Below are 16,515 nucleotides of genomic sequence, written 5' to 3'. Positions count from 1 at the left end.
GCTTAAGGATCGAAATCTGAGCCTCGGCTGAGGCCGTCTTGTCAGGGTCATCATACAACATGCCCAGTGCCGTAAAAAAAGCATCAACACTTTTAAGCGACGGACAGTCAGGCTGCAACCCATATGCCCAGACCTGTGGGTCTCCTTGTAGCAAGGAAATCACTATGCCCACCCGCTGAATCTCCGACCCAGAAGACTGAGGCCTAAGCCGGAAGTATAGCTTGCAGCTCTCCTTGAAACAAAAGAACTGCGAGCGATCTCCAGAAAAACGATCCGGGAGATTTACTTTCGTCTCCTTAACCCCTGCAGGTGCTGCTGCTGCGGGAGCTCCACCAGCAGCCTGGGAGGTGTGCATTTTAATGGACAAATCATTAAATTGTCGAGTCAGGACCTGCACCTGATCGACCACCTGTTGCAACGTATTTTGAGGGGTATGCTCCATATTCCCACAAAATTTCAACAGGAGTATTAGGCTGCTGAATATGTTATGCACACCAGTGCCTGCAGGAAAGTACTGGTGTCAGAACTGTTATGCACTCCAGTGTCTGCAGGAATGTACTGGTGTTTGAACTGTTATGCAAAACAAATGGACTCACAGACAAACTGGGGAATATGACATAACGTACACAGAAGGTAATAGGGTAACAAAATACACACAAAGTGAACAGAGAAGCCCAGAGGCTAAGGAACTGGGTATCTCCCTTGTATTAGAACTGCACAGATGGAAAAAGCAAGATGTTGTGTTTTAATACATAGAGAACCCGAAATGCTGTTGCTAAGGGCAACAGCAAAACCCTAAAGGGTTACCAACGGGTGTGGCAGTAAACTCCTTGGTCAGAGATGGAATGATAGACACAAGGAGAGTCTCCACAATCCTATTTCTCACTTGCAGTGCACAGGTTTTAGCTTACTGCCACTAAACTGACCCCTGACACCTAGCACAGTGAGACAGGATTAGACAGGCAAGTCTTAGAATACAGCCGCAAACTTGCTAAGTTCACAGAGTAGTAACAGAACCCCAGCAAGCTAAACGACTGACTCCAGTCTTACTGCTAGGTCTGGATTGGCAGAGTGTAATACCAAATCCCCAGGCCTATTTGCAGTAAGCAACAAACAAATACAAAGCTACACAGTACTGGCTAACTTTCATGAACTGACTAACCAACAAAGATTCAGCAGCATCTGCTTACCCTGAAAAGAGGCCTTATAAAGCAGGTGCTGTCCACGCCCCACTCAGACCTCACAGACTGTGAGCACAAAAACCAGCACCGGATCCCCTGCCGTGCACAGAGCCTATAACCACTGCACAGCAAAAGACCCGAACCGGAGTATCAGCTGCGCTCAGGTTACTCCACTAGCACTTGTCTCCCGGTTGCCATGACGACGTGGCAGCACAGGGCAGGAGACCCTAACAACAGGGCGGCACAAGAAGCAGGAGGGCAATGGCAGAAGCTGCAAGGATTCTTCGCTGGGCGGAAAATCATGTGGTGGCACTGTCAGCAGTGTTCATTCCGGGAGTGGACAACTGGGAAGCAGACTTCCTCAGCAGACACGACCTCCACCCGGGGGAGTGGGGACTTCACCCAGAAGTCTTTCAAGTGATTGTAAACCGTTGGGAAAAACCAAAGGTGGACATGATGGCGTCCCGTCTCAACAAAAAACTGGACAGATATTGCGCCAGGTCAAGGGACCCTCAGGCAATAGCGGTGGACGCTCTGGTAACACCGTGGGTGTACCAGTCGGTGTATGTGTTCCCTCCTCTGCCTCTCATTCCAAAAGTACTGAGAATCATAAGAAGGAGAGGAGTGAAGACTATACTCGTGGCTCCGGATTGGCCAAGAAGAACTTGGTACCCGGAACTGCAAGAGATGCTCACGGAGGACCCGTGGCCTCTACCTCTAAGAAAGGACCTGCTCCAGCAGGGACCTTGTCTGTTCCAAGACTTACCGCGGCTGCGTTTGACGGCATGGCGGTTGAACGCCGGATCCTGATCGAAAAAGGCATTCCAGATGAAGTCATCCCTACCCTGATCAAGGCCAGGAAGGATGTAACCGCGAAACATTATCACCGCATTTGGCGAAAATATGTTTCCTGGTGTGAGGCTAAGAAGGCCCCCACAGAGGAATTTCAACTGGGTCGTTTCCTGCATTTCCTGCAAGCAGGACTGTCTATGGGCCTAAAATTAGGATCCATTAAGGTTCAAATTTCGGCCCTGTCGATCTTCTTCCAGAAAGAACTGGCTTCATTGCCTGAAGTTCAGACGTTTGTCAAGGGGGTACTGCATATACAGCCTCCTTTTGTGCCACCAGTGGCACCTTGGGATCTCAATGTAGTTTTAGGGTTCCTAAAATCACATTGGTTTGAACCACTCACCACTGTGGAATTAAAATATCTCACATGGAAGGTGGTCATGCTGTTAGCTCTGGCGTCAGCCAGGCGTGTCTCAGAAATGGCGGCTTTGTCATATAAAAGCCCTTACCTAATTTTTCATTCAGACAGGGCAGAATTGAGGACTCGTCCTCAATTTCTCCCTAAGGTGGTTTCAGCGTTTCACATGAACCAACCTATTGTGGTGCCTGCGGCTACTAGGGACTTGGAGGATTCCAAGTTGTTGGACGTAGTCAGGGCCCTGAAAATATATGTTTCCAGGACGGCTGGAGTCAGAAAATCTGATTCGCTGTTTATCCTGTATGCACCCAACAAGCTGGGTGCTCCTGCTTCTAAGCAGACGATTGCTCGTTGGATTTGTAGTACAATTCAGCTTGCACATTCTGTGGCAGGACTGCCACAGCCAAAATCTGTTAAAGCCCATTCCACAAGGAAAGTGGGCTCATCTTGGGCGGCTGCCCGAGGGGTCTCGGCTTTACAACTTTGCCGAGCAGCTACTTGGTCAGGGGCAAACACGTTTGCAAAATTTTACAAATTCGATACCCTGGCTGAGGAGGACCTGGAGTTCTCTCATTCGGTGCTGCAGAGTCATCCGCACTCTCCCGCCCGTTTGGGAGCTTTGGTATAATCCCCATGGTCCTTACGGAAGTCCCAGCATCCACTAGGACGTCAGAGAAAATAAGAATTTACTTACCGATAATTCTATTTCTCATAGTCCGTAGTGGATGCTGGGCACCCATCCCAAGTGCGGATTGTCTGCAATACTTGTATATAGTTATTGTTACAAAAAAATCGGGTTGTTTATTGTTGTGAGCCATCTTTTCAGAGGCTCCTACGTTTATCATACTGTTAACTGGGTTCAGATCACAGGTTGTACAGTGTGATTGGTGTGGCTGGTATGAGTCTTACCCGGGATTCAAAATCCTTCCTTATTATGTACGCTCGTCCGGGCACAGTATCCTAACTGAGGCTTGGAGGAGGGTCATAGGGGGAGGAGCCAGTGCACACCAGCTAGTCTAAAGCTTTTACTTTTTGTGCCCAGTCTCCTGCGGAGCCGCTATTCCCCATGGTCCTTACGGAAGTCCCAGCATCCACTACGGACTATGAGAAATAGAATTATCGGTAAGTAAATTCTTATTATATATATATATATATATATATATATATATATATATATATATATATATATATATATATATATATACATACATACATACATATATATATATACCCCTTCACAACTCACGGCACTGGAGACAATTTTCAAATGCAGTAAACAGCTTGTATTTTAGGTGTTTAGGGGTGTATGCTGTTTTTTCACTGGCACGGGACGCATTGCTGCTTAAATGTTTTGAGTGCCGGCTGCTATGGACTAATATATATATATATATATATATATATATATATATATATATATATATATATATATATATATATATAGCAAACTGTGTAACAAACAGCGGCACTCGGAGACTGACACAGCGTGAATAAAGTGCTAGTGCTTTTAATTCATGGCTTGTAACTCCAACGTTTCGGGGCGCGCAAGCCCCTTTTTCAAGGTGAGCCAAATACAAAATGTGTAAACAGTGCAAAACATTTACCTTTATGGTGAGGAGGACCCACGTGTGGGAAGGTGTGCAGCGTCCTGGGGAGCCTGGAGCATCCGCCCTGGATGTGGTGACGTGTCAATGCCCCGGTCACGTGACCTCCAGCGTGTCCCGGGCCGTCACGTTGCCTTGGCAACCAGACGCTCCTTGGTTGCCATGGATGCCTACGGCAGGTGCGGGTGCTGGGGTTGCGGAGGAAGCGCGACTTCAGGCTGAGGGTGATTGAGAGTGAAATGACAATTACATAAGATAGGAAGAAACTGTTGCAATGTGCTGTCGTAACGTACAGCATACCGAAAACAGACATGATAAACTGGATTAAAAGATCACCTGGTAGTCTAGCATTAGCAATCTCATAATGGATCAAAGAGTCATTAATGATAAACACCTAAATTATACAATACTATACCAGTGAGAGAAATACATATTAAGCGGCACGCATAAGTCATAAAGTGTGAGGGCTGATGGGTCTGGTACATGATCAGAAATGTCAACAGTACAACCGTCCCCGTAATCAAATGGTGGAGACAAGTGCTAATAGATTAGAAATCGGAACAACCCGTGGCCAGACACTATGTCGAGAAGCAACATACGTTGAAAGATTTACAGTTCCAAATTATTGACCATATCCCCATTAATCCAAGAGGCGGAGACGGAGCAGCCACCCTACTCAGACGGGAAGCAACGTGGATGTACAGATTGGACACTGTGAGGCCGAAAGGTCTTAATGACAGAATCCAATGGAGTGTCTTCTGAGTAATATCTATTAGCACTTGTCTCCACCATTTGATTACGGGGACGGTTGTACTGTTGACATTTCTGATCATGTACCAGACCCATCAGCCCTCACACTTTATGACTTATGCGTGCCGCTTAATATGTATTTCTCTCACTGGTATAGTATTGTATAATTTAGGTGTTTATCATTAATGACTCTTTGATCCATTATGAGATTGCTAGTGCTAGACTACCAGGTGATCTTTTAATCCAGTTTATCATGTCTGTTTTCGGTATGCTGTACGTTACGACAGCACATTGCAACAGTTTCTTCCTATCTTATGTAATTGTCATTTCACTCTCAATCACCCTCAGCCTGAAGTCGCGCTTCCTCCGCAACCCCAGCACCCGCACCTGCCGTAGGCATCCATGGCAACCAAGGAGCGTCTGGTTGCCAAGGCAACGTGACGGCCCGGGACACGCTGGAGGTCACGTGACCGGGGCATTGACACGTCACCACATCCAGGGCGGAAGCTCCAGGCTCCCCAGGACGCTGCACACCTTCCCACACGTGGGTCCTCCTCACCATAAAGGTAAATGTTTTGCACTGTTTACACATTTTGTATTTGGCTCACCTTGAAAAAGGGGCTTGCGCGCCCCGAAACGTTGGAGTTACAAGCCATGAATTAAAAGCACTAGCACTTTATTCACGCTGTGTCAGTCTCCGAGTGCCGCTGTTTGTTACACAGTTTGCTACCTGCATTAATTCCTCCAGATGGCACCTGAGCAACATATCCATCGCTAGGAGAGTGCCGATCCGACAATTGCAAGTATATATATATATATATATATATATATATATATATATATATATAGCCAACAGAAGGTCCGTCTCTCCCATTAGTGTCAGTGCTGCGCCGGGTGCCTTCACATCGTGTGAGATATACATGTAGCTGGTGCGGCACTCCAGGCGACCAAAGAATTCAGAGCCAGTACAACAAGTTGAATCACGACGTTTCAATGCCTTTATTCTGGACCTGATGAAAATGCCGGAATAAAGGCATTGAAACGTTGTGATTCAACTTGTTGTACTGGCTCTGAGTTCTTTGGTCTTATTTTTTTTAAGCATATGAGCAAAATATAATATATAAATATAACAATGTAAGACTATATTAACGGCATACAGTCCACAGGGACAAATAACAAATACTAGATAAATGTAAATAAAGAACACAGCAGTTGAATAGGTATATTTCTTAGGCAATATAAACATAATGAAATAAACGATTACACCTATTAGGCCATTGGAACACAATGAAGGTATGTGAAAAATTAGAGAAATGAGAAAGATATCACTTAAATGACATCCATTAAGCGTCCATGCCAAAGTAGAGGATACACAGAAAAATAGCCGCGATCATCATTCATATTACCAAGCCCAAGAGACCCTGAAATATAGGGCGAGCATACATAACAAGGGGTAACAAAAGGCGCTTTGTGAACTGTAGTAGTGTTTTGTCAACATAAGTGGTAAACTTAGTAGAGACATAGGAATCGGCATCCTTGAAAAGGTTGGATCTGGCAAAAGGTGTGCACATGTCTGAATCAACAAGAAAGGACTAAAACAATGTATCACTAGGGACGGTGCCTGTGTCTAGTTCAGCAGGCGTAAAGGTGGTGGGTGTAGGCACTAATCTAGAAAGAGGGGAAGGAAAAGCCTCAGATTCAGTGCCCCCATGTTCCAATGTATCAAGCTTAATGGAGAAAGCAGTTAGTGGGTTTGAGGCAATATCAGAGCTAGAAAGCAGGCTGTCAAATCCTAAGTCGAAAATCTACAGCAAAAGTTTGGACAGCTCAGTTGACACTTTACGAGCAGTCACCACTACAGCAGAGGATGGCAGGGTCATCTCCTCCATCGCTTAATAATAGTACTGTTATAAATGCACTAGGTGAGTATTTAAACAAAGCATGAATAATGACAATATGAAGAACAATATGGAATGTATTGTATGAACTAAATGGTAATAGTAGTAAAATACAATATGTATTACTAAAGGACAATGAGAGCAACCGCAAAATAAGTAAAAATATTTAACAAATAAGTAGGACGATATAGTATTGAGTATCTAAGTACTAAAGACCCTGCAGACAAGCCCAGATACTAATTTCAACTGCAGGATGTGCAGGAGTCCCGGGTATGGTGGCCAATCCCGGGATCAGAGGGATCCTGGGATTTAGGCCTAAAATTGGCCTGGACTGAGGAGGACATGGGCATTGGGTGGGAGAGGGACAGAGAAAGGGGGAGATGTTGGGTGGGAGAAAGACGTACTGGGGATTGGGACGCTGGGTGGGAGAGGGTTATACTGTTGATTGAGATGCTGCGGTGGTCTTCAGTTTGCCGGCGGCCCGGCTCCTGACGACCAGCATGCCAGCGCCGGAATCCTGACCGCCGGCATACCGACAGCTTTTCTCCCTCTTGGGGGGTCCATGACCCCCCTGGAGGGAGAATAGATAGCATAGTGCACCACCGTGTCCGCAGCGTGGTGAGCGCCGCGAGCCTGCAAGGGGCTCATTTGCGCTCGCCCAGCTGGCGGTATGCCGGCGGTCAGGATTCAGGCGCTGGTATGCTGGCTGCCGGGAGCCCAACCGCCAGCATAACCTACTACACCCGAGACACTGGGTAGGAGAGGACGCAGGGTGGGAAGGGGACATACTGGAGATTGGGACACTGGGTGGGAAGGGGACGTACTGGAGATTGGGACACTGGGTGGGAGAGGATGCAGAGTGGGAGGGGACATACTGGGAATTGGAACACTGGGTGGGAGAGGATGCAGAGTGGGAGGGGACATACTGGGGATTGGAACACTGGGTGGGAGAGGATGCAGAGTGGGAGGTGGCATACTGGGGATTGGAACACTGGGTGGGAGAGGATGCAGAGTGGGAGGGGACATACTGGGGATTGGAACACTGGGTGGGAGAGGATGCAGAGTGGGAGGGGGCATACTGGGGATTGGAACACTGGATGGGAGAGGGCATACTGGGTATTGGGACGCTGGGTGAGAGAGGACGCAGAGTGGGAGAGGGACATACTGTGGATTTGGACGCTGGGTGGGAGAGGGACATACTGAAGATTGTCATTTCATTTTAAAGCCTATTAGCTACATCGGCGGCAGGTACAGAAACCAGGGTGGGAGAGGACACAGGGTGGGAGGGGGACATACTGGGGATTGGGATACTGGGGACATACTGTGGATTGGGACGTTGGATGGGAGAGGATGCAGGGTGGGAGAGGGACATACTGGAGATTGTCATTTAATTTTAAAGCCTACCAGCTACATCGGTGGCAGGTACAGAAACCAGGCGCCCGGCGGTGCTCCATTGGCAGGCAGGGATGAGAGCAGCATCCTTTAAGTGCAGCCGACTGGCCACTTCCCTCGCCTCCTGCTGCACACTCTTTAATTCAATAAAAAACCCAACTTCCGGGTCAGTGGAAACGAAGTGCCGGTATGCCATACCGCTGCATACTGGCCCACTTTGACCACTGGTTCTGACCTTAAGCTTTGCCAACGCACCATGAACCACTTATCAGATTACTTTGAAAATGTAATATGGTGAATTTAGATCAGAGAATACCAAACGTGGTCCTCGAGGCACACAGGTTTTAAGTATATCCATACTTTGCCACAGGTGACTCATTAGTACCTCAGTAAGCGTGCGTTAACCTCTGTGCTGAGCCATGGATATATTTAAAACCTGGATCGTTAGGGTGCCTTTAGGATGGTGTTTGGGAAGTTCTGATTTAGATTGATTCTAAGGTTATTTGCAATATTTGGTGCTGGTGTGTAAAACAGAATGAAAAATAGACATGTGTTAATTGGCATTATAAGGTACAAAGTGAAATACTAAGGAAAAACAATTTCTCTGACGTCCTAGTGGATGCTGGGACTCCGTAAGGACCATGGGGAATAGCGGCTCCGCAGGAGACAGGGCACAAAATAAAAGCTTAAGGATCAGGTGGTGTGCACTGGCTCCTCCCCCTATGACCCTCCTCCAAGCCTCAGTTAGATTTTTGTGCCCGGCCGAGAAGGGTGCAATATAGGTGGCTCTCCTGAGCTGCTTAGAATAAAAGTTTAGTTAGGTTTTTTTATTTTCAGTGAGTCCTGCTGGCAACAGGCTCACTGCATCGTGGGACTAAGGGGAGAAGAAACGGACTCACCTGAGTGCAGAGTGGATCGGGTTTCTTAGGCTACTGGACACTAGCTCCAGAGGGACGATCACAGGTTCAGCCTGGATGGGTCACCGGAGCCGCGCCGCCGTCCCCCTTACAGAGCCAGAAGAGACGAAGAGGTCCGGTGAAATCGGCGGCAGAAGACATCCTGTCTTCAGACTAAGGTAGCGCACAGCACCGCAGCTGTGCGCCATTGCTCTCAGCACACTTCACACTCCGGTCACTGAGGGTGCAGGGCGCTGGGGGGGGAGCGCCCTGAGACGCAATATAACAGAATACCTTAGGTGGCAAAACAGAATACATCACATATAGCTCCTGGGCTATATGGATGTATTTTAATCCCCTGCCATTTTACACAAAAAAGCGGGAGATAAGGACGTCGTGAAGGGGCGGAGCCTATCTCCTCAGCACACAAGCGCCATTTTCCCTCACAGCTCCGCTGGAAGGACGGCTCCCTGACTCTCCCCTGCAGTCCTGCTTCAGAATCAGGGTAAAAAAGAGAAGGGGGGGCATTTTTGGCAGCAAATAACGATAATAACAGCAGCTATAAGGGAATAACACTTATATAAGGTTATCCCTGTATATATATATATATATAGCGCTGGGTGTGTGCTGGCAGACTCTCCCTCTGTCTCTCCAAAGGGCTAAGTGGGGTCCTGTCCTCTATCAGAGCATTCCCGGTGTGTGTGCTGTGTGTCGGTACGCGTGTGTCGACATGTATGAGGAGGAAAATTATGTGGAGGCGGAGCAGTTGCCTGTGTTGGTGATGTCACCCCCTAGGGAGTCGACACCTGACTGGATGATTGTATTTAAACAATTAAGTGATAATGTCAGCAATTTGCAAAAAACTGTTGACGACATGAGACAGCCGGCAAATCAATTAGTGCCTGTCCAGGCGTCTCAGACACCGTCAGGGGCGCTAAAACGCCCGTTACCTCAGTGGGTCGACACAGACCCTGACACAGATACTGAGTCTAGTGTCGACGGTGACGAGACAAACGTAATGTCCAGTAGGGCCACACGTTACATGATCACGGCAATGAAAGAGGCATTGAACCTTTCTGACACTACAAGTACCACAAAGAAGGGTATTATGTGGGGTGAGAAAAAACTACCAATATTTTTTCCTGAGTCAGAGGAAATAAATGAGGTGTGTGAAAAAGCGTGGGTTTCCCCCGATAAAAAACAGCTAATTTCTAAAAAATTATTAGCATTATATCCTTTCCCGCCAGAGGTTAGGGCGCGTTGGGAAACACCCCCTAGGGTAGATAAGGCGCTCACACGTTTATCAAAACAAGTAGCGTTACCGTCTCCTGATACGGCTACCCTAAAAGAACCAGCTGATAGAAGGCTGGAAAATATCCTAAAAAGTATATACACACATACTGGTGTTATACTGCGACCAGCAATCGCCTCAGCCTGGATGTGCAGTGCTGGAGTCGCATGGTCGGAGTCCCTGACCGAGAATATTGATACCCTGGATAGGGACAATATTTTGTTAACTATAGAACATTTAAAGGATGCATTACTATATATGCGTGATGCACAGAGGGATATTTGCACCCTGGCATCAAGAGTAAGTGCTATGTCCATCTCTGCCAGAAGAGCGTTATGGACGCGACAGTGGTCAGGGGATGCGGATTCCAAACGGCACATGGAAGTATTGCCGTATAAAGGGGAGGAGTTATTTGGGGCTGGTCTATCGGACCTGGTGGCCACGGCAACGGCTGGAAAATCCACCTTTTTACCCCAGGTCACTCCACATCCGCAGAAAAAGACACCGTCTTTTCAAACTCAGTCCTTTCGTTCCCATAAGTACAAGCGAGCAAAAGGCCACTCTTTTCTGCCCCGGGGCAGAGGAAGAGGAAAAAGACTGCACCATGCAGCCGCTTCACAGGAGCAGAAGCCCTCCCCTGCTTCTGCCAAGTCTTCAGCATGACGCTGGGGCTTTACAAGCAGACTCAGATATGGTGGGGGCCCGTCTCAAGAATTTCAACGCGCAGTGGGCTCACTAGCAAGTGGATCCCTGGATTCTACAGGTAGTATCGCAGGGGTACAAACTGGAATTCGAGGCGTTTCCCCCTCGTCGTTTCCTGAAGTCTGCTTTACCAAAGTCTCCCTCCGACAGGGAGGCAGTTTTGGAAGCCATTCACAAGCTGTATTCCCAGCAGGTGATAATCAAGGTACCCCTCCTGCAACAAGGAAAGGGGTATTATTCCACGCTGTTTGTGGTACCGAAGCCGGACGGCTCGGTGAGACCAATTTTAAATCTGAAATCCTTGAACACTTACATAAAAAGGTTCAAATTCAAGATGGAGTCACTCAGAGCAGTGATAGCAAACCTGGAAGAAGGGGACTATATGGTGTCTCTGGACATCAAAGATGCTTATCTCCACGTCCCGATATACCCTTCTCACCAAGGGTACCTCAGGTTTGTAGTACAAAACTGTCATTATCAGTTTCAGACGCTGCCGTTTGGATTGTCCACGGCACCTCGGGTCTTTACCAAGGTAATGGCCGAAATGATGATTCTTCTACGAAGAAAAGGCATTTTAATTATCCCTTACTTGGACGATCTCCTGATAAGGGCAAGATCCAGGGAACAGTTAGAAGTCGGAGTAGCACTATCTCAGGTAGTGTTACGTCAGCACGGGTGGATTCTAAATATTCCAAAATCGCAGCTGATTCCAACGACACGTCTACTGTTCCTAGGAATGATTCTGGACACAGTCCAGAAGAAGGTGTTTCTCCCGGAGGAGAAAGCCAGGGAGTTATCCGAGCTAGTCAGGAACCTCCTAAAACCAGGACAGGTCTCAGTGCATCAGTGGGGAAAATGGTGGCTTCTTACGAAGCGATTCCATTCGGAAGATTCCATGCAAGAACATTTCAGTGGGATCTACTGGACAAATGGTCCGGATCGCATCTGCAGATGCATCAGCGGATAACCCTGTCGCCAAGGACAAGGGTGTCTCTCCTGTGGTGGCTGCAGAGTGCTCATCTACTAGAGGGCCGCAGATTTGGCATTCAGGATTGGATCCTGGTAACCACGGATGCCAGCCTGAGAGGCTGGGGAGCAGTCACACAGGGAAGGAATTTCCAGGGCCTGTGGTCAAGCTTGGAAACGTCTCTTCATATAAACATTCTGGAACTAAGGGCCATTTACAATGCCCTAAGTCAAGCAAAACCTCTGCTTCAGGGTCAGGCGGTGTTGATCCAATCGGACAACATCACGTCAGTCGCCCACGTAAACAGACAGGGCGGCACGAGAAGCAGGAGGGCAATGGCAGAAGCTGCAAGGATTCTTCGCTGGGCGGAAAATCATGTGATAGCACTGTCAGCAGTATTCATTCCGGGAGTGGACAACTGGGAAGCAGACTTCCTCAGCAGACACGACCTTCACCCGGGAGAGTGGGGACTTCACCCAGAAGTCTTCCACCTGATTGTAAACCGTTGGGAAAAACCAAAGGTGGACATGATGGCGTCACGTCTAAACAAAAAACTGGACAGATATTGCGCCAGGTCAAGGGACCCTCAGGCAATAGCAGTGGACGCTCTGGTAACGCCGTGGGTGTACCAGTCAGTGTATGTGTTCCCTCCTCTGCCTCTCATACCAAAAGTACTGAGAATCATAAGAAGGAGAGGAGTAAGAACTATACTCGTGGTTCCGGATTGGCCAAGACGGACTTGGTACCCGGAACTTCAAGAGATGCTCACGGACGAACCGTGGCCTCTACCTCTAAGAAAGGACCTGCTACTGCAGGGGCCTTGTCTGTTCCAGGACTTACCGCGGCTGCGTTTGACGGCATGGCGGTTGAACGCCGGATCCTGAGGGAAAAAGGCATTCCAGAAGAAGTCATCCCTACTCTGGTCAAAGCCAGGAAGGACGTAACCGCAAAACATTATCACCGCATTTGGCGTAAATATGTTGCGTGGTGTGAGGCCAAGAAGGCCCCTACAGAGGAATTTCAACTGGGTCGTTTCCTTCATTTCCTGCAAACAGGACTGTCTATGGGCCTAAAATTAGGGTCCATTAAGGTTCAAATTTCGGCCCTGTCGATTTTCTTCCAGAAAGAACTGGCTTCAGTACCTGAAGTTCAGACATTTGTAAAAGGGGTGCTGCACATACAGCCTCCTTTTGTGCCTCCAGTGGCACCTTGGGATCTCAATGTGGTGTTGAGTTTTCTAAAGTCACATTGGTTTGAACCACTTTCCACTGTGGACTTAAAATATCTCACATGGAAGGTGTCGATGCTGTTAGCCTTGGCTTCAGCCAGGCGTGTGTCAGAATTGGCGGCTTTATCATATAAAAGCCCTTACTTAATTTTTCATTCTGACAGGGCGGAATTGAGGACTCGTCCTCAATTTCTACCTAAGGTGGTTTCTGCATTTCACATGAACCAACCTATTGTGGTACCTGCGGCTACCAGGGACTTAGAGGACTCTAAGTTGCTTGACGTTGTCAGGGCCTTGAAAATATATGTTTCCAGGACGGCTGGAGTCAGAAAATCTGACTCGCTGTTTATCCTGTATGCACCCAACAAGCTGGGTGCTCCTGCTTCTAAGCAGACGATTGCTCGTTGGATTTGTAGTACAATTCAGCTTGCACATTCTGTGGCAGGATTGCCACAGCCAAAATCAGTAAAAGCCCATTCCACAAGGAAAGTGGGCTCATCTTGGGCGGCTGCCCGAGGGGTCTCGGCTTTACAACTTTGCCGAGCAGCTACTTGGTCAGGGGCAAACACGTTTGCTAAATTCTACAAATTTGATACCCTGGCTGAGGAGGACCTGGAGTTCTCTCATTCGGTGCTGCAGAGTCATCCGCACTCTCCCGCCCGTTTGGGAGCTTTGGTATAATCCCCATGGTCCTTACGGAGTCCCAGCATCCACTAGGACGTCAGAGAAAATAAGATTTTACTTACCGATAAATCTATTTCTCGTAGTCCGTAGTGGATGCTGGGCGCCCATCCCTAGTGCGGATTGTCTGCAATACTTGTATATAGTTATTGTTACAAAGATTCGGGTTATTATTGTTGTGAGCCATCTTTTCAGAGGCTCCTTTGCGTTTATCATACTGTTAACTGGGTTCAGATCACAAGTTGTACGGTGTGATTGGTGTGGCTGGTATGAGTCTTACCCGGGATTCAATATCCTTCCTTATTATGTACGCTCGTCCGGGCACAGTATCCTAACTGAGGCTTGGAGGAGGGTCATAGGGGGAGGAGCCAGTGCACACCACCTGATCCTTAAGCTTTTATTTTGTGCCCTGTCTCCTGCGGAGCCGCTATTCCCCATGGTCCTTACGGAGTCCCAGCATCCACTACGGACTACGAGAAATAGATTTATCGGTAAGTAAAATCTTATTTTTGTACATACGAATGTGTGACAAACACTACACTGTATAAGTTGCACAGGTGTGAGACACCACGTTGAAATCACAGTTGGAGCTAAAAGCTAATGCTACTATATGTATGTTTTTTATGACATTTCAGCCAGCAGCAGAAAACTACACATTATACAATAGCATGTATAGTATCTATATGTTACAACGGGTGTGGTATGCGTTTCCGGCAGCTGGGATCTCAGCGGTCAGCATCCCGACACCGTGATCCCAGCCGCAGAATGCCGGTGGGAGGGGTGAGCGCAACAAGCCCCTCCCACCGGCGAAACTGTTCCCACGAGTGGAAATAGTCCCTGTAGGGCGGCATGCCGACCGTCGGGATAGTTAGGGGGCGGGATGTAGGTGGAGGTATTGTCACCAGACCGCCGGTCACATAACTACATCCCATTACAACATGTCTTCTACACAATGTATTTCAAATGTCCAGTGTCTTATTTAAAAAGTTACAGCTTCATAAGGCAGGTAAAAGGTTAATGTTCTGGATTTGGGAAACACTGGCATATGACTTCCCTTCCCCATTTTCCCAAAGAATGCAGCTTTCCATGATTCATTTATATTTCAGGTTTGCTTGTAGTAAGCCAAAGTAATCTCCTGTAAAATTAGAGTAGATTTTTTTTTTTTAATCCTTCCTGAGACCAATAGATTGTATTTATAAAATGCAATACATTAGTAGGTGTCTGAAAAATTCAAATGATTTCAATTGACAATAGAAAAACTGTCGACTTACTAGCCTTATTAGAGGTGCACAATGATTTCCGTTATTCCTCCTTTAAAATCCAATGTACATGTTGTTTTGCAGATGCTGTAACAGGGTGATTGATAGAAGACACCTTCCTGTTCCTGGTTCTCTCTAATTCGGAGTCTATGCATTGTGTGTGAGAGCATTAATTTGTATCGTGTAAATGAAAATATTTTCTGCTGCTGTATAAAATGAAAACCTTCAGGTACACTGGTTTATTCTGTCTTCCTAATGTCTATAAGGGTTTTGAAACTTTTTTTTGTTTTAATATATATAAATTAAAGAACAAACAGGCATTGTACAAACTGAAACTTGCAATTCCTTCAGTTATTAGCATAAAGCATTTATTTTGCTTATTCTGTCCCTTCATTAAAGCAGAATTTGGGGGTCCACGTTTTAAAGGTACTGTTGGGGGGGAATTCAATTATTGAGTATCAGCAGGAATGAGTGGCCAAAGCTATTCAGTCAGCCGCAAATTTCTTTTCGCACTGTCTTGGGAGTGCAAGACAAAATGTGACAAACTAGTGCCGTGATGTGATTTGTGGGCTTACAGCATTGCACCCAGCCCTTAAGTCGGAGAATGCCGCTCACTGCAGCTAAACACATTCTTAAGTGCCGGGCACTCATTCCATATGGCGTTCAATAGTGCACCGAGATCCCAGCCACCAGCAGCGGGGCGAGCGCCACGCTCGGGCTCAGTGGCTCGCTGCGCTCACCGCAGGTCCTATTCCCACTCTGCGGGTGTCGTGTACACCCATGAGTGGGAATAGCCCTGGTGCACCGGGATTCCATCCAGCAGCATTGTCGGCTGTCGGGATTCTGGCACCGGTATCCTAACCGCTGGGATCCCGACAGCCAGTAAATTAAACGCACCCTGGATTGGAATATGTATAAAACACCCATTTAATACTTTTACATGGAAAGAGACTGTATAAAAGCCTGATTTGTAGAATTTTAACCAGTGTTTTAAGTAGAAGTATCCCAAGAAATACAACTACTTTAAAGTGATAAGTCAATATAAAGTGAATTAATTAAGAAAATGTTCTACTTGGGTAAATAATAGGGACTTGATTAGGTGAGAGTGATTCTCATTTACGCCTGCATTGCGTTTAGATTTTTAAAATATAGTTTCATCTTCAATATATAAATACAGTTTCTGAAAAATCGTTGCAATGGCCTATATCGCCTAATCTTACTTGTCTAAATGAATTACTAGTAATACAAAATGAATAACCTTAACTGAATGTAATTTTCTCTTTATAAGAACTATATATACATAGATATGTTATATTATGCTGTATTGATCAGAAAGTATTTTGTCTATTTTATATTAACATTTACAAATAAAGTTTTATCACACGTGTGGTGCATCGTTCATTCAAGTGTACACATACAGTACATAGAGGCAATTGCTCAGTAATTCTCTTTATGTAATATT

General features: G+C 46.8%; 1 protein-coding gene across 4 annotated transcripts in view; it reads left to right on the top strand.

Moving 5' to 3' along the window:
- Nucleotides 1-16,439, top strand: part of ALDH3A2 (aldehyde dehydrogenase 3 family member A2) — a 134,414-nt gene extending 117,975 nt beyond the window's left edge. For all 4 annotated transcript variants that reach the window (XM_063953999.1, XM_063954002.1, XM_063954001.1 and 1 more), the window contains one exon: nt 15,138-16,439. Coding sequence is in view for 1 of the 4 variants with exons in the window: in XM_063954002.1 (XP_063810072.1) it covers nt 15,138-15,146 (9 nt within the window). In the remaining 3 variants the exon portion in view is untranslated. The remainder of the gene's footprint in view (nt 1-15,137) is intronic.
- The last annotated feature ends 76 nt before the right edge of the window (nt 16,440-16,515 follow it).

Source organism: Pseudophryne corroboree, chromosome 2, assembly GCF_028390025.1.
Source record: "Pseudophryne corroboree isolate aPseCor3 chromosome 2, aPseCor3.hap2, whole genome shotgun sequence".
NCBI classification, from domain to species: Eukaryota; Metazoa; Chordata; class Amphibia; order Anura; family Myobatrachidae; genus Pseudophryne; species Pseudophryne corroboree.
This window is presented reverse-complemented; position numbering and strand designations above follow the sequence as displayed.